Source organism: Schistocerca serialis, chromosome 2 (genome assembly GCF_023864345.2).
Source record: "Schistocerca serialis cubense isolate TAMUIC-IGC-003099 chromosome 2, iqSchSeri2.2, whole genome shotgun sequence".
Classification (NCBI taxonomy): Eukaryota; Metazoa; Arthropoda; class Insecta; order Orthoptera; family Acrididae; genus Schistocerca; species Schistocerca serialis.
Window position 1 is genome coordinate 448,599,377 of NC_064639.1, and position 19,074 is coordinate 448,618,450.

Consider the following 19,074-nt stretch of genomic DNA (forward strand, 5'->3'; position numbering starts at 1 on the left):
GTCGCTGATCTTGTTGTCTTAATATTACTTCTAAGTGAAATGCTTCATTACAAAGGTAGGTGTGTGTGTGTGTGTGTGTGTGTGTGTGTGTGTGTGTGTGTTCCTTGTTATTACGAAGTAACCAGAACTGGGAAAACAGCTAACAAGCGGACCAAACTAACTTCCCCTCACCGATTTGATTCATATTGATAGGCCGTATGGAGAACGACTAGGACTTACACATACAGGAACAGGAAGGCAACTCTCAACCGTTTTCGATGAAAGCGAGTTCGAACATTTAAGGCGTTCTTGTGTACTTCGTATGGCCGCTAGACATCAAGGATTCCGCAGCCACGCTAGTAAGGGCTGTGGATCATACGCAGGAAGTCTGTGGATCGAATCTTTCTTCCGCTACATTTTTTTTTTAATTCCCATGTAATTCTAACATATGTGGTTGTGGTGTCACCGCCAGACACCACACTTGCTAGGTGGTAGTTTTAAATCGGCCGCGGTCCATTAGTACATGTCGGACCCGCGTGTCGCCACTGTGGGATCGCAGACCGAGCGCCACCACAAGGCAGGTCTCGAGATACGGACTAGGACTCGCCCCAGTTGTACGGACGATGTAGCTAGCGATGCACGCTGACGAAGCCTCGCTCATTTGCAGAGCAGACAGTTAGAATAGCCTTCAGCTAAGTCAATGGCTACGACCTAGCAAGGCGCCATTAGTAACATTGCATGTATCTAAAGAGTCTCACTTGTATCGCCACAATCTCCAGATGTACCAAAAGGATGGATTAAAGTTAAGTATTCCAGAAGCTACGTACTTTTCTTTATAGCATTCATTACGTATCCTGTTTCAGACCTCACGCCATCCTGCTTTAGCTTAGCGCGTGCCTTTCGGCTTCCTCTCATTGTGTCTAGGCTGTCTTGTCTAGACACAACAGTGGTGTACGCCGCGAAATTGTGTGAGGACTGACCGCTGCTTACGAATGTAACCTAAAATTGATTTGCGACAGACACACTGAAAAAACCATGCATATGCAAACATTCGGCGTTCATTATAAGTGCTGTATATCGAAATCATTGTTCCCCATGTTTCTATGTTAGTATCACCCTGATTCGTACGGTGTTCCATACGTTAAACGTAATTTCCACTCAGGTACATAACAAAAATAAAATGGCTATACGATATGATTCATAGTTGTGTCCAATTTTTTCTCCCTTTCCAGGATGAAGATTATGAAAGTGATCTATGTATCATTAAATAAAGACAGTTTGAACCGTCATAAAAAATTATGTGAAAGGAAACGAAAGAAGCGCAGGCAGGGAAATTCGACCTATGGGCCTCGCGCTCCTGAAACTAATCGCTTAACATGCTCGGCAAGGTACTTCTCGAGTAGCATGACGACACAAAATACATTAATTCGCGTAAAATTTACACACTCGATTTTCTCGAAAGGGGTAAGAGTTGCGTTTTCCAGTTCACATGTGTTGAAGTTCACATGATGTCAATATGAATTAAATCGGTGATGGGAAGTTCGTGCGGTCCCCTTTTAAGCTAAAACGAGTACCAGAAGGGGATGCCGCCAACTTCGGTTACAAGTTCGTTGACTGGTATTCAGTATTATTTTGTTCACTGAGCCATGGCAATGTCCTTCATAGCAACGTCGATACTTCGTAATGTCGCGATAGCTGTCGAATGGGAGGCGTTGACATTATTACACCAGCGCAACGTACCAGTCGGGGAAATGAAACGGCGGCTTGTAATTCCTCGGTTTGCACACATTGGCCCTTCCTAAATTTCGAGCCTTCCTACAGCGCCTTTGAAGAGTATTTGGCCATGCGGCGATCCTTCCTTTGCTTGTCGGAGACGCTGACTGACTTAACGGTCTTTGGGCGAGTACGTAAAATTCTAGTTGCGTCCACTATTCTCACTGTGGACTAAGCGAAAGTGTGTGCTGTACTGCACTGTACTGTACTATACTGTAATTCCGCTATACGTTTACGTGTAAAATATCTAACATTATCTGATGCATTTTGGTTTGATAGCCTTGCGCATTTTAAGTAAATGTGTTTCAAAAAGATTATCTCCGGTGCAGTGGCCAACCTTACAAAAATCGGTTTACCTACCCCGGATTTATATGAAGTGTTCACTTGTCAGTAGACTCGGTAACCTATTATTTGATGGCAAAGCTCTTTTCCTGAACTCCGGTGCTGATTTTGTTGGTAAATATTATATGTAGAGTTATCTACATAGTACTTGAGTTTCGGAGGTGAAATATTTCCGTTACTCCGCTTGTGATCGGCAGTACAATGTGAATCCATGTAACACAAGAGCTACGGTTTGTCCGCAGCAGAAAGTGTAATTTACATGACGTAGCAGCTCCCGACTATAGGTTGCCCTAACCGCCTGATGGTTTCATTGTTATTTACATAATGGTGAAAGAAAATGAAAAAAATTAGAAAAAACACGAAGAATGTTGTGAAGAAGGCATCAGAACAAAAGGATCAAAGTAGTAACACACAAGTACACAAGCAAGTACGAAAAAATTGCATGCGCAACTAGGAAGAGATTAATAACCTGTGGACATATCCAAAGAATGAGTCCTGGCAGACTCACAAGGAAAAATGCACAGTGTTTTTAAACATTAAAACGAAAATCCAACCTGCTTAGGAAAGTGCAAAAGACCTACAAGAAAATGACGTAAATAAGAAAATGACGTAAATAAGAAAATGACGTAAATAAGAAAATGACGTAAATAAGAAAATGACGTAAATAAGAAAATGACGTAAATAAGAAAATGACGTAAATAAGAAAATGACGTAAATAAGAAAATGACGTAAATAAGAAAATGACGTAAATAAGAAAATGACGTAAATAAGAAAATGACGTAAATAAGAAAATGACGTAAATAAGAAAATGACGTAAATAAGAAAATGACGTAAATAAGAAAATGACGTAAATAAGAAAATGACGTAAATAAGAAAATGACGTAAATAAGAAAATGACGTAAATAAGAAAATGACGTAAATAAGAAAATGACGTAAATAAGAAAATGACGTAAATAAGAAAATGACGTAAATAAGAAAATGACGTAAATAAGAAAATGACGTAAATAAGAAAATGACGTAAATAAGAAAATGAAGACGGCACAAAAAATAGAAACAAAATTAGGAAGTGTGAAAACAAACCAATTCCAGAAAGATTAGGAAGAAGAGGGGCAGCATAAGAAATTAAAGAAAAATTAACTGCTCGAGTACTGTAGACACACAAAACTAACTTCGTGGTTTAACCATTGCCCTTAGCTGGCCTGTAACGAAAGAGGAACACTAACAAACTCGTGGCAAGTGGCAGCATAATACCGACGTGTTATTAAGCCGAAGATGGGGCACAGCTGATAGCTACGTTTATCTGTGAGGCAGTCAGGTAGTAACAAATCTCCGATTACCAGCGCAGGGATTGCACTTGTTTTGTTATCGACATTAGTGTGGGATCTTTAATGAAACAACTTGATGGACACAAAAGTGATGAACTGGAGTGAGGGAAGCCAATTTTTTCCCCCCTCTTGTTTTTCTGATCGCTAGGTGAATCGCCCGAGTCGCTCATCGTCTGGAAATATGAAAGACGGCAGCTAGTGTTACAGCGTGCTGTTTTCTACTTTGGAAAGTGCGCTTTCGCAGCAAATTATTACAGTAAGTCCCCTTTATGTACTGCTTCAAAACTGCATACAACGGTGAAGCAAAGAATTATTATTACGCGGCTGAATCTTGTGAAGTAGTCTTCATGCTTACCAACTTCAGAAAAGCGTATTTTGCCGGTTTTGTTACCGAAGAAATATCAGTTCTTTCCCGAAGGCACCGCTACCACGAAACAAGCAACTTGACGCCTATTGCGAAATGCACGGGAAACAGATAGCCAGAACGATTTACAAAAATATTTCGTTACTGGAAATAACTCGCAAAGTAGCCTGTTACTGGAACACATTCTTCATGGCCTCCGTGTATTAAACGAGGTCTGTTCTACGAACACAAACATTTTTGTTGATGCCGCATGTGCTGACAAGAAAAGGCATCAGTTATTTTGTTGAGTTGACTGCCCTTGAAACGAAAACCATTCGAGTATTGTTTGGTTAGAAATTGTGACGGACTGGAAAAAAAAAAGCGAGCACTTTCCATTCACTACTAAATAAACGACGCAATTATCCATAAGATATTGCGTACAGACGTGTTATGTTCGAGACCATACAGTAGCTACGACTGCTATGTACGCGGGAAGTGTGTCTTCTGATTTTACTATCTACGAACCGGCACTTTTTCTCCCAAATGTGAATTGGCCCCCAGAAGAACGCTGGCCAACTAAAGTACGTAACGGCCTACTGAAACATCGCCTGACGTTCATGATAGAGGAAGTTGCCGAAAGCTCGAGCCGACGAATCTGACTAGGCATGAACTAGGTGAAGCATTCGTTCAAGAACCTCGTCGCAGAGCGCTAAGCTGTCATACTTCAAACCAAGGCTACGCTTACCTATTGCTATTATTGCTCAGTAGTTCTACTACTTAAAGCTCTCTAATAAAATTTTAGAATGCAGCTCGCCTTCTTCGAAAAATTTTCATACAATCAACAGTTGTATGTGAGACAGATAAATGATATTGGACCTCCATGCATTCTTTCGTTTTATTTGTTTAGAATTAGAGATAGCATACGTAGCGCCAATAAACCTTTAACAATATTCATCACTTAAGTCAATAAATCAGTTTAACATCTGCTCAGTGATCAAGGGAAGTAACGTACGATAAACGGCAGCTGTTACTCAGTGAGCTCTCATTACTTTAATACTCACGAAATAGCTGCCGGTAGATGCAGCACTGCAGTATAAAATGTTGCGCGCTTTCTATTGAACGGTTATCCCAGGACTGCTGAGTAATGAATACTGGATATCATCCGCAGTTTTAACACTACAGAATTTGTGACGTATCACATGTGTAGCTTTATCTGCTTTAACTACACGACTGCTTTCCCACGTCTGTAGTCCGCGCCACAGTAGCTCGTATGTCAGAAGCAAAGGGAACACTTTCGGCAGATGGTACTGAACAAACAGATTGTGCAAAATGAAACCACGACGAATAGCCCAACGCGAATTTCAGTTGCCTCTCGGAACTTTGATGAGATTGTTAGCAAATCGCCACAACCTTTACTCTGCCAAAAGATGGACGTAACGCATATTACATGGTTTCGTCTGCTATCAGTGAAAAATCAAACGGTTGTGCCTGCTTTGAGAATTACCATCTTATTCATCATCATATCCTGGACCTAATATGCTTTTTCCAATTACACCTGCTTACAGAATTTAGTTCCACTCCTTACATCCGGTTTTGAGTCCCCATGTTTCTTCGTGCTGTTCGCTTGTGTTTCTGTAACTTATTTTTGCTGTTTTGCTCAGCCTCCTTATGGTTATTTTGCTCTTTGCATTTCTTTCTGCAGCATTCTATTTCATCATTTGGAGACAATCCTAATTAAGCCCTTATTTGTATATTTAAATTTCTATCTTGCCTGTGTATCCTCCTACTTGTCCGTACTCTTGATTCGTAATATGTCCTGTTTTGTTGCTATCCAAGCCTCGCTTCCATATAAGGGGGCAGCTGAGTGAAAACGGGACACATGGAAAAAGTAAGTAAACTGGTTATTATTTCAAATGTAATCGCCGTAGCTGTTACCGGTAATACGTTTATGCCACTGTGAGACAGGACGGTTAATACCTTCATGGAAGAACGTTTACGGTTGCCTACGAAACCATGACTGTAGCCACGAATGTCTTTCTTCAGGGCTCCAAGGTTATCTAAATTGCATGGGGAGCGATCGCAACAACATAGAAGATGTGTAAGGACTCTACAGCGAAACTTCTGCAGGGTATTCGAAACAAGCTTGGCAACACGTGGATCCTTTAACGTCGTCCATGCAATCCCAATCTCTATGCATGCGATTTCCATATTTCTGGAGCCCTGAAGAGAAACACTGGTGGCCGTCGATTTGCTTCGGACGAAGAGGAGTACGCCTGGGTATAATCATGGTTACGTAGGCCACGCACATACTTTTCCACGAAGGAACTGACCGTCCTGTCTCACAGTGGGATAAATGTATTAACATTTACGGCGATTACTTTTGAAATAATAAACAGTTTACTTACAATTTTCCCACCTGACTCTCTCTCGTTAGACTACCCCTTACACATTAGATCTGGAAGTGACAGTGTTTACAGCGCCTCCATTCTCATTGTGAACAACAGTAAGTGGAAACATTTACAGAAGACGCTTATTCGTCTCGCAAACCTGCCTGCTAATGAATATTAGGTGCTAGGACAACTGATAGAATAGAGGAGATGGCACCCGCTTTTCTCAGGCACTGCTTTCCCTAATGTGTTTGCGGGTGAAAGGGACACTGTGTTTTATTCTAATAGTATTCATTTACTGTGATAGGATTTCCAGCTTTTTCGGCAAGTGGCACACATCTGCATTGTAATAATTCTAACGAAATAAGGAAGTATAGTAGTTCAAATACGGTCGAACCGACTAATACCCAGTTAGTTCGTAGATCAAAGCACAAGAAGAACGCTGGAAAATAAAAAAAAATGGCTCTGAGCACTATGGGACTCAACTGCTGTGGTCATAAGTCCCCTAGAACTTAGAACTAGTTAAACCTAACTAATTTAAGGACATCACACACATCCATGCCCGAGGCAGGATTCGAACCTGCGACCGGAGCGGTCGTGGCTGGAAAATCCTTTAATAACACTGCAGTATATATTTAAGTGCAGCTCCATGTTTCTGAACCGTGGACTTGCATAGACGTGACGTGACTGCTGATGGTATACAAAAATTCATCTTCAGTTGAATCAATGTGCAGCGGTTAACTGTATCACAGGGATTGTGCAAGCACGAAATTTCACTCTACGCAGCAAAATGGGAAAGACTAACTAGTAGAAACCAATAAATACGGGCGTTTCGAGAGAAATATGCTTACTTTTAGACAGTGGTAGAGGCCTATAGACTAATTCGAATAAAAAAATCCCTAACATGCGTACAATTTTTAGACTTCACAGACATACAGCTGCTAGACTGTTCCCCTCAAATACTTACAGAAGGTGTGAAGCCGAAGGTAAACGATTCAATTCAAAATTTGGTTTCATAATTGCCACCTCTGACCTCAATGCATCTTCCGAATCATCTGACATCACTTTTAGCTCTTCCGAGGGCAACACTGTATGCAATTCGAACCAACAGTTCATCACTTGTGTTTACTTTCTCGTTGCAGAATTCGCCTTTCAACTATTCCAGACAGAGAAAAATCTGAAGGGGAACGTGGATTATACGAACTGAGCCATGTACAAGTGTTATCACAATTTAAGTAATACAGATTCCTTGTTGCACAATAAACGGAGTACTACGAACAGGTTCCTAGCAGTAAACAGATAGTGTTTCAGAAGAAACATTTACCCACAGGTCTGTTACACAAAGAGAAAAATCAAATTTTAAGGTAAGCGCCACTGTCAAAGTACATCAGTATCGAATGATAACTGATCCAATCTCTCTTTCCGGAGAAGTGACAGCAATGCACTGCACTGTCTGCAATGCCAGATCAGATCATAGGCGTCTGAAGTTCTAAGCTCACTTGGGATGGAGAGCCTAGCACCCAGATCAACAGCATTCAACGACACTACAGAGAAAACAACGAAAGCTAGAGCGTAGAAGTACCTTCAACATCCTAATATGTCACTAACATGTGCTCCAGAATAAGTATGAAATGGATGCAGAATAAGTATGAAATGGATGCAGAATAAGTATGAAATGGATGCAGAATAAGTATGAAATGGATGCAGAATAAGTATGAAATGGATGCAGAATAAGTATGAAATGGATGCAGAATAAGTATGAAATGGATGCAGAAAAAGAAAAGCACTAGAATGAAAGATTATTTATCTGAGAAGAAATCTCATCAGCATTAACAACATGCCACTGCACGGCTAATAGAAAATATAAAATGGAGAAGGTTCTTACGTAATTAAATTTTTCGGTTGCCCTAGTCGTAGGTATTTTTCCTACGAATTATTTCCAACTGTCAAAAATTACGTGTTTCATATTGTTGTCGGCAGAAATAATGGTTAAATATTGCCAGAATATCATGAATCAGAGTTGCCGAGACTGAAGTTGACAAACACGATAACAGCCCAACACGAACTGAAATCCATCGTACCGCCGGAACGTGCCTGCACGGTATCTGAATTCCGGTGTCAAATTCAGTCAGGACTGCCAATGCAGCAGCCGTTGTCATGCCTCTGCTTGAAAGAGCGCTGCATCGAAGGGCCGGTCGACTTTACGTTAATGACTTCTGTATGAGCTAGGGTTTTAAGAACTGAGGGTTTGTTTCCATGAAGAGGATCTGAAGCTAAGGAAGAAATAAAATAGCATGGAAAGTTTACTGATTTGGATAAGGATGACTGATTTCTCTGTTAATGATTGACGTGGTGTCTATGGATCAGTGTATTCGGTACTAAACAGGGTACACACACACACACACACACACACACACACACACACACACACGCACGCACGCACGCACGCACGCACGCGTCGTGCACGTGTGTGTGTGTGTGTGTGTGTGTGTGTGTGTGTGTGTGTGTGTGTGTGTGTGTGTGTGTGTAGTTTGTTACCTATGGAAGCTCATCCGAAGTGGATAAAGGCTTATCAGGAGTTCGTTCATCTGTGTTCAATAGTTTAACAAATATGTAGCTAAATTAATGCGTGGCCGCCCTCTTAAAAATTACATACATGAGAAACTCCTGAAACTGTACACACAGATGAGAAGATCATGAAAGAGCATAGTATGCTATAGGATAGTTGCCAATTAAATGCTGAAACTTTCGTATTTCAGGAAAAGGACTGCCGAGTTTGGTGACATTCAAATTTAAGTCCATTTTCTTACACCTGTATCTTTTTATTTTGATAGTTTCGTATCGGCGCAGATAGCAGAGGCTGCTAGAAACGATTTCTAGACGCCCCCCTTGATGGAACTGCATTTACGGTTCTCACAGATCAGACAAGGTGTCTTGAAATCTACAGTACATGAACGAGGTTTATATCGGAATAAAAATTAGAACTGTTAGGAAACTGGAACAAATAAATAACTGGTGAAAATGCTACAGATATTCGGTAAATAGACGATTCCACCTAAGTTCAGTGACACGATTATCATCACTATAATGTGCACCACGCCAACGTCACTAACTGGAGCTGAAGTACCTATACCAACGTCACAAACAAAATATGATTCAGAAATTAGACTAGCGATAAACGGATCGCAATTATGGAGCACGAAATAGATGAAGAGAAGAAATTCTGCTGCCTTGGAAGTAAAATAATACGTGACTAACGTAGCAAAGAGGATCTAAATGGCACAGTACAGCAGGTAAGTGACCACACCACACCACAAACAGTCTGCTACTATTAAACGCAGATCTTAATTGGAGACTGACTTCTGATAATGCACGTTTGGAGCGAAGAACTGTATCGAATGGCACATCGAATGTGGGAAAATGGGAAAGAAGAGTAGCGAGGCGTTTGTGACGTGGTATTGCAGAAGGTAGCTGACAATTAACAACAAATAAGAAATTACTACGGAAGAATGATTGGACATATTTTAAGACATCAGAGAATAGCGATAGTTTTAGTAGACAAACTGAAAGAAATATCGTCGTACTCTTACATATAAGCACTTTTATCGCTGGGAAAGGTTTTTATCGAACGACGAGACTATGGTAGCCGCAGACAGGCATTCTGAAGATCCTCCGGAATCGCACTTCTGAATGTGAAGTCTTTGCGCCGGGAAAGCTATGAGCGTTTCGAAGCAGTGAATCAGTAACTCGACGCTGCCGAAACAGTATATTGCTCCACATATAGGTAGGAAAGTTTGCTATTTGTGATCCCTCTAGGTTATCGAAAGTGGCTTTCCGTGCATCGGCGTTGATTTCCGCAACGTGGAAAAATGTTTATGTGCTGCGTTACTTCCAGGTCAGTCTATCGGTCTGTGTCAATGGTGGCTTCATAGGGAATTCATTAAGCAAGTGCGGAATTGCCAATTTCCGTCAATAGCCACATTATTGACACCCAAGAATGGAACTGCGCTGAACCGCAAAGCTTTTTCACTCAGAGCTCTTTAGGGAAATCCGAATGACAGCTGTTTTCAGTACATAAATCAAACTGCCATCTCAACGCCGTGTAGTAAAGTTCTGACAGTACTCAACTCGATAAGGTATTCATACATAGTAGTAGTAGTAGTAGTAGTAGTAGTAGTAGTAGGAGTAGGAGTAGGAGAAGGAGATATACGTGAAAGTTTCGCATAAAAACACTGTAGTCCTGAGACTAGTTCGCGTTGCATCCATAACTGGACGTGGCATTAGTAGTGAAGTGCCAATTATCATAGCAACGGAAGTCTGTACTCACCTTCTGAACGCGTTCTTTGTAGCTCTCCGACCTGTTGATGGTCGTGTTGGACGGTTTCCGGGGAGCATGTTGCGTGCTGAAACAGACCAAGCGAATCTTTAGAATAATATCGACAATGAGGTTGATAGCTACAAATGCTGCCAATTTTAAAATTTTTGGAAAACAATTTTACATAAAAAATTAGCGACAACACACATCTTTTCTCGCAAGAGTTTCTTACCTCAGAATTAGTATTTAATACCTTCGTTATATTCTTTTACTTTTTTCGGGAACTGTTTTCCATATTATTCCTGACACTTTCACAAAGCTATCAGCTTTCCTTGGATGATAACTTGTCGACTTATTATTCCTATTTTCTTATATTATACTCCCAAAGAACTTTAAATTTTCGGCTGTTTTCACCCTGTGTCATATTTACTATAGGCCTATTCTTTTTTCTGGTGTGACCACCAGCTGATACTTCTTTACATATTCTTGCAGAACTAGTTCCCAAACTGTATGTGCGTGTACACTTGAAAATCATAATAAAGTTGAAATTGGGCAATAGAGGAGAAAAAAGATGTACCAGGCAGTGTATCACGTGGAACTCGAGTTAATTCGCAGTCTTAACGCACGGACTTCATGAAACTCAACAAGGTATCGGTAAGGTGCTAGTAGGGGGTGGTTATGGTCAGATCGTGATGCTTGTAACTTTTTCCCTGAATGTATCAGATCTTTATAGCAATACAGTGTGCAGCGCCATTAGCTGTCGAAGTCAACAGAAACGAGTAGCTTCTCTTGCAGAAATTTCGTTGTCTGGCTGGTGAAGAGTTCCGAGCGATGACAACACCACAACAGGGGTAGTCCTCGATTTACTTATCACCTCAAAAAATGAAATTACGTAACGTTTTGTTTGTCTGGGGTCCTCGAATACATTGAAATGGTCGCGCCACAGTACGGGAGCACACTGCTAGAGCAACCAAAAGGAAATAGCTCAGCCTATCTTCCCTTCAACATTGAGCTGCGCCAAATCGTTTTGGCTTATCTAGCGGTGTGCTTTCGTACTGTGGCACGACCGCTTCGATGTGTACCAGGACTGGAGACACACAACTACAAACGAACATAAAATTCATCATGGAAGTTTACTTTTGAAAGTGACAATTAAAGCTTGATACCACTGACCGCCGCAGTAATGGTGCAGTCAGTGTTTCACTTAGACAATGGTACTCACTTGGCGCTGCTGGAGCTGGGCAGCCCTGCAGGGAGGCTCCTCTTCCGGTGGAACATGGACACCGCTGAAGAAGGCATCTCAGCCTCCGCCGCCCTCGCACATCGTCGCTTCCCGACCCTTCCTGCCTAAGCACACAAGCTTTAGCACACGACTACACGCTGCTCCGTGTGCCGAGGGAAACGTGCTCCAGTCGCCTCCAAAAGCGACAGAGTGTAATCGAAATTCGACAAAATGCAACTCCTAATCGGCCGATGAGCCAAATGTATCGGTACAGTCCGATCGTTGTGGGTAAAGTCAATTTCCATTTGAAAACTAACACATTATGGCTTAGATCAATCGTCATCATCATGGGAGTGATTTACGACGTAGTCGCTTCAGGGCACACCTGGTTTGATTTTATTTCTCCTTGCTACTCATATTGTATCTTAAGGACACAACGAAGTACTTCGTACTGTGTTACTCTCGCGCTAACTGCGTCCAACATCTTTAAGCTGATAAAACTCGTCCTTACATATGTTTAAACCTAATTGCCCCCTCCTTCACCCACATAACTCAAGCTATCAATACAAACACTGGAGTTAAGCTGTAAACATAAATTCTCCGGAAGAAAGAGCACGATTTATTTCTATATCTTAATATAAACACCACCCAGCATTTTTATAGACCCTGTGTAATACGAACTACACACTTGCAATGTCAAATGGTACACTTACTACTAACTCAACCCCGCCAAACTAATGAATACAAGCATTGGTTTGCAGATTAGCGCGTGAAGATGAAGTACGGTAGGGAGCGCCTTGTATCCGTGTATCGTGTCTTCTGAGATTGAGGCATTCGTTTAACTTAGCGGAATCGCAGATTATATCCGGAGTATGGCGCAAAAGCTAGACCCCTTAATCGACAGTCACAGTAGTAGCCTTCCTGGCACGTTGTGATCCTCGTGTTACGTAAATTTTAATGACCCAAGTTCCGTGTAATAAATTTCTGTTCTTTATTTATATCAGCTCAACCGTCCCAAAATGGTTTTCAGTATCTTTACGCTAAGAATTAGATCTTTTTTGTAAAACAGTTGTGAAAGCGTTGAGTGAGTAGACTCCATAGTATTTAGCATCCGAGCAATAGCACAGAAATTTATCGTTTAATTTCAAATTAAATCTTTCTAGAAGTTTTTCCATTGTTCAAACGATATTTCTAAAGCAATATTAGAAGCTTATTGTTGGCAGACAAAAGGCTGCTCATACATTTAGGCATATACATTTCATGTTACGGATCTTGCCGAGATGGGAAACATTTAACCCCTGATGTTTCATTGTCGGGTCTCTTCGGTCACTCGTTTTCCGATTTGGCTTCTATGTCTGACGTCGTTCTGTACTTTTGTTACTTTTCTCGGCTGGTATGCTGTCGCACGAAGTCTGACACGTTCCAATGTCGTAGCGCCTCTATCAACGAGCGACGAGCGTTCGTGGTTGGTTGGTTTAAAAGGGGTAGGGACGCGGGACTAAACTGCTTGGTCATCGGTCCCTACGCTCGTGGTCTGCTTCATATAATAGCAGACTACGCTCTTAGACGCGAACTAATGATCGCCCTTTTCGTCTTGTTTCTGCTTGTATGGAGATGAAGCGCAGAGAGGAGCGAGTGCGGATGACGCAGCAAAGTGGCTTTGGGGCGATAATGGAGACGAAGGAGACTTCACTGAGAAAAGTAAATGGGAAGCATCTCTTCCTTTATGCGATGATATACTCACAGTGTATCTGAAGTTAGCAACGATGAAAAAAGTAACGATATGCAGCCTGTTGCATGTAAACCGAATGTCTGTCGATGTTATAGTGACACCGAGCCGAAGTCTCTGTACTCTGTGTGACATGGATTCAAGTTTCCTGAAAGTATTTGACCAACAGTTTAACACTTCATTCGTGAAATAGTGATCATTCGCGAAATAGTGCATTTATCAGTTAAAATACCGAAAATTATTCCATTAACAAGACATTCCATAACGCACCCATGAAATGCTATTTCATAGGAAGAAATAAAGACGTTCTTGCCAAATACTGATCATAGATCTGAGTTTGAAGACGAAATTTAGTGACCAATCGAAGAACGGCAAGGCCGACCTCTATTCATCAAGAACATGTTCTCTGGTTTCCGACTTTTCCGTAAGTCGCATAACTATGTTTCTCACTCAAAATAATAGCAACGGTAACGGGGGCGGGGACACGGGTACAAGTGGGGCCATTTTCCCCCTCTGAAATCTGGGATATAGGTTTTTGCAGAACTTTACATTTCTGGAAGTGATTGTGATGTTCGATGGGATTGATATTGAGTTATTTGGACGACCAAGTCATTCGCTCAAATTGTCCAGAACGTTCTTCAAACAAATTGCGAACAACTGCAATCCAGTGATATGGCGCATTCTCATCCGTAACAATTCCATCATTGTTTGAGAACATGAACTCCATGAATGTGTGCAAATGGTATTCCTGTAGCCGAACGTGACCATTTCCAGTCAGTTCAAATGGTTCAAATGGCTCTGAGCACTATGGGACTCAACTGCTGAGGTCATTAGTCCTCTAGAACTTAGAACTAGTGAAACCTAACTAACCTAAGGACATCACAAACATCCATGCCCGAGGCAGGATTCGAACCTGCGACCGTAGCGGTTTCCAGGCAGTGATCAGTTCAATTCGACCGGAGGATCCATTCCATTCGAACATAGCCAATACCTTTATGGAACCACCACTAAGTTGCGCAGTGCCTTGTTGACAACTCGCGCTCTTACCAACTGAAATCGGGACTCATCTGACCAGACCACGGTTTTCCAGTTGTCTAGGATCCAACTGATATGGTCACGAAGCCAGGAGAGGCACTGCATGCGATGTGCTGTTACGAAGGGGCACTCGCATCGGTAATCTGCTGCCACAGCCCATAAACGCCATATTTAGCTTTACTGTCCTGACGGATACGTTCGTCCTACGTCTGCGGTTATTTCACGCAACGCTGCTGGTCTCTCAGCACTGACGACTCTACGCAAACGTCGCTTCTCTCGGTAGCTAGTGAAGGCTGTAGGCGACTTCGTTGTCTGTGGTGGCAAGTAACGCCCGATATTGCCAAGGTTTGTTGAGACTACATTCAGTTTTACATGGCAAGGATATCGTACTAACCTCTGGGGAAGACGGCCATCCAGCACTATATGAGTTTCATTTGTACACTTCTGTACCGAAATTCCTTAGTGTCTAAGAATAAATACTCTTCTTGCACTAGAAGAGAACAAGAAAAAAATGAAGAAAAATACTGAGCAGATAACTATCAAAATTTTGAGAGACATGAATTTTCAGCACTGCCACACACACTTCCCAGAGCACTGATCATTTATAACAGAAGCCCCAATTTTAGAATCTTGGCCCCGTGGATAAATAACTGCAGACGTTCATGGCAGCCGGGGATATCGCGGTAGGCACCAAAAAAATTAGACTAAATATGGCGAACGGTTGTTCCTGGTTGAAATTTGCACGAAACATACTGATACATCTACAGGTGCACAATAATTCTGCAATTCACAATGAAGTGCCTGGCAGAGGTTTCACTGAAGGACGTTTAAGCTAGTTCTCTACCGTCCATTGTCGAATAGCGCGCGGGAAAAACCGACATTTTCCGTGCAAGCTCTGATTTCTCTTATTTTATTATGATGATCACTCCTCCCTACGTAGGTGGGCGCCAACAAAATATTTCCACATACTGAGAAAGTTGGTGACTGACATTTAATGAGAAGATCCTGCCGCAGAGAAAAAACACCTTTGTTTTAATGACTGGCACCGCAATTCGCGTATCATATCCCTGACACTCTCCCATTTAGCGATAATACCGAAGCAGCTGCTCTTCCTTGAATTTTTTCAATGCCCTCAATCCTATCCCATACAGGTGCCATACAGCACAGCAATACTGCAGAAGAGAGCGGACAAGCGTGATGTAAGCTGTCTCTCTAGCAGATCTGTTAGACTTTCTAAGTCTTCTGCCAATAAATCACAGTCTTTGTTCGCGTTCCCCACAACATTGTCTAAGTGATCGTTCCAATTTAAGTTATGTGCAGTTATAATCCCTACGTATTTAGTTGAGTTCACTGCCTTTAAATTTGTGCTATTTACCGTGTAACCTGAATGTAGTGAGTTCTTTTTAGTGCTCCTGTGGATGAACTCACATTTTTCATGCTTTAGAGTCAATTACCACTTTTTGCACCATACAGATATCTTGTATAAATCACTATGAAATGCGTTTTTATCATATGATGACTTTACATGACGGTAAATGACAGGATCATCTAGGAATGATCTAAGACGGCTGCTCAGATTGTCTATTAAATCATCTCTATTGATCAGGAACAACAAAGGGCCTATAATGCTTCCTTGGCGAACACCTGATATTACTTCTGTTTTACTCTATGATTTTCCGTCAATGAGAGCTGAGATGAAATGACGAATCCAGTAACACAACGGAGGCGATATTCCATAGGCATGAAATTTAATTAGATGTTGCTTGTGAGGAAACTGTGTCAAACTTTTTCTGGAAATCTAATAATATGGCATCAATGTGACGTCATCTGTCGATAGCACTCATTATTTCGTGTGAATGAAGAGCAAGTTGTGTTTCACAAGAACGATATTTTCTGAATCTGTGCTGGCTATTTGTCAATAAATAGTCTTCTTCGAGGTGATTCATGATGTTCGAGCACAATGTATGTTCCAGTATGGTGTAGGCGTAACAAAACTAATGGAATGTTTCAAAGATGATGGCCAGACCGATGAATTATCCATACAGCAGCGCTAAGGATTGTTGTTCGTCACGTTGGCTTCCCATTTGATCGGAGAGTGTTGGTGGCGTGGTGCTGCTGGAGCAGATAATGCTATAGTAGCGTCATGGAATGTCGGCTGTGACTCGGAGTGAGGGGCACCGAAGAATGAAGTGCTCTGAGCAGATTCGCAGAACGTGTAGGCAAGTTTGGTGGCTAACATCGGCCATCTGAATTTCATTGTGGAAATTTGAACAGAGTTGGCATTTGAAGGTGTAGCGCCGGCACGAGCTGACATGTCTACAAGCTGCTGCTAATTCTCGCGCGGGTATAGCAAGCTGGCTACGCCATAAACGCGAGCACCGCTTGGCCGGTCAGCACTTCCGCCGACTGCTCCCAACCATCTCTCAGCTGCCGCGCACCCGCTACCACCGTCTTCCGCTAACACACTCAAACTATGTGCTCTCACGACACGAAACACACTACCCAGGCAACACACACAGTAGGTACAATATTGTACATGTCTTACGCGAATTAGATGGGCTTCTACTAAAGTCTCATCTCCGAACAGTGCTTTCACGAAGTCAACCTCACCTCTTTAGTTGAGATTTTCAACTACTTATACCCAAAAAATATCTTAACTAGTCATAAACCCTGTTGTTGTGTGGAAATATGTACATTAATAAGCTACTTAACTCTACAGAGTTCGCCTCCACAGCCCAGTAATCAGCATGTCTGACTGCTACGCGGAAAGCTTGGGTTCGATTCCCATTGCAGACAGAGAGTTTTCCTATATGGGAAGACTCTCCAGGGGTGCACTCGACCTCCTGATGCCACCTGAGGAGCTACTTGAATGAGGAGCAGCGGCTCGCAGGTCAAGAAAGCACACAACGGCAGGTAGAGCGGTGTGCGGACCCTACGCCATTCCATGTTCCATCTGAATGATGCCATTGGCTGAGGATGACACGACTGCCTATCCATACCATTTGGCTCGTCTAGCTCAAAACGCGACGTTTTGCTTGCTTTTATTTTGCTTAATTACAAGGAAACTAACTCACTGAAAGTACCATCCTCGTCGCCCCCTGGGTTCTGCGTCTGCTCACACTCATTTAATAAGACTACTGAAATGTTGAGCTGTGGCAACAAAATCCGTGACAATTTTTTTAGCTTCGTATCACCACGGACGAGTGTTCGGTTTATGACTATGACCCCGAGACAAAGGAGAAAAATAAGCATGGAAACATGTGGATTTATCGCCGCCGAAAAAGACGAAGATAAAACCACAATCGGCAATCTGAGTGTTTTTGGGGATTGCCATGATACGTAACGGGTCTACTGTCGCACGAACACACTATCGTAGCCTCTAATGAGGCTTTCTTTTTACGCTCACGACAACGCCTCATCTCATTCTGCACACGACAAATCGCACTCGCTGTTTCTTTGTGCTATCAAATGGTGCCTTACCACTGCTATTTTCCTTACATGGCACCTATGCATTTCTTCGGATGAATAAATCACTGGTCGTAGGCATTTCCATAAAGACAACTAGAACGATTCCCGAAAAGCTAAAATGCACTCTTCAACAACCACAGTCTTAGTCAAGCCATGCACAGATAGAACGATTGCGTCGCATTGTAAGATGAACACGCAGAAACGGACAAACACCGTTTCAATGGTTTTAAGTTCCCATCATCATACGTGATCGGCAATCCTTGAAGTTTTGTATTTGTTCTCCTTTAACTTGAGTTCCCTTTCTGCATTTCTTCATTCAGGGAAAGACGAAGTGGCCTCTGGGAATCATTTCACAAGAATAGACGGGGCAAAATTTGAAACACCCTGTGCAGAATGAGCTGGGTCGTCGCCATGCAGCACGTGTATTCAAGGACGGCCAAATTCGAGAGAATTTAAGATTAATATCAATGAAACAAAGCAAAGCGAAGGTAATGGTGTGTAATCGAATTCAATCAGGTGAAGGTGACGAAGTAAGATTATAAATGTGATTCATAGTAGTAAATGGTGTTTAATATTTCGGCTGCAAAATAACAGAAGTAGTGAACTGCAGACTGACAGTAGGAAGAAAAGCGTCAGAAAAAGCGAACTCTTGACGTTAAACATGAAGTTACAATATTACAAAGTCTTTTCATAAGAAATTTATATTGAGTGTAGCCTTGTATGGAAAGGGAACTTGGCCACCGAACAGCTGAGACACGAAGAGAACAAGCATTTGCAATGTGATGCGTATAATGTAACGAATTTTAGTTTAAGACAGTCTGTATGCCACTGAATAATGGCAATATTTCTGTTTTCCAGACGCGTTTCGCATCACTTTATTAAGCAATTATATGCGGCCCAAAACACATATGTTCACTTGTATGCAGCTCTTTCAAGTGACCTTATCTGCTACTGAATGTGTAAATTGCAAAACATTCCAACCTAATCAGCTTTTTGCTCACTGTATGTTATATTAGTTATTGTTGATATTGTTCTACATGTGCTCTTGCTGAACTGCTGGTAAAACTGTCTTTCTGCCTGCAGCACTAAAAACACATTTCAGCATACAATAGAAACGCTGCACAGTACTGCTTCCAGTATGTCATCCTGTTTAGCG

At 41.9% G+C, this 19,074-nt stretch overlaps 1 protein-coding gene across 1 annotated transcript in view; it reads right to left on the minus strand.

The window, feature by feature from the left end:
- LOC126456070 (rho guanine nucleotide exchange factor 12) overlaps positions 1 to 19,074 on the minus strand; it is a 1,154,422-nt gene that overhangs the window by 304,389 nt on the left and 830,959 nt on the right. Inside the window, exon 20 of the mRNA XM_050091825.1 lies at positions 10,477 to 10,552. Within this exon, the coding sequence (XP_049947782.1) occupies positions 10,477 to 10,552 (76 nt within the window). The remainder of the gene's footprint in view (positions 1 to 10,476; positions 10,553 to 19,074) is intronic.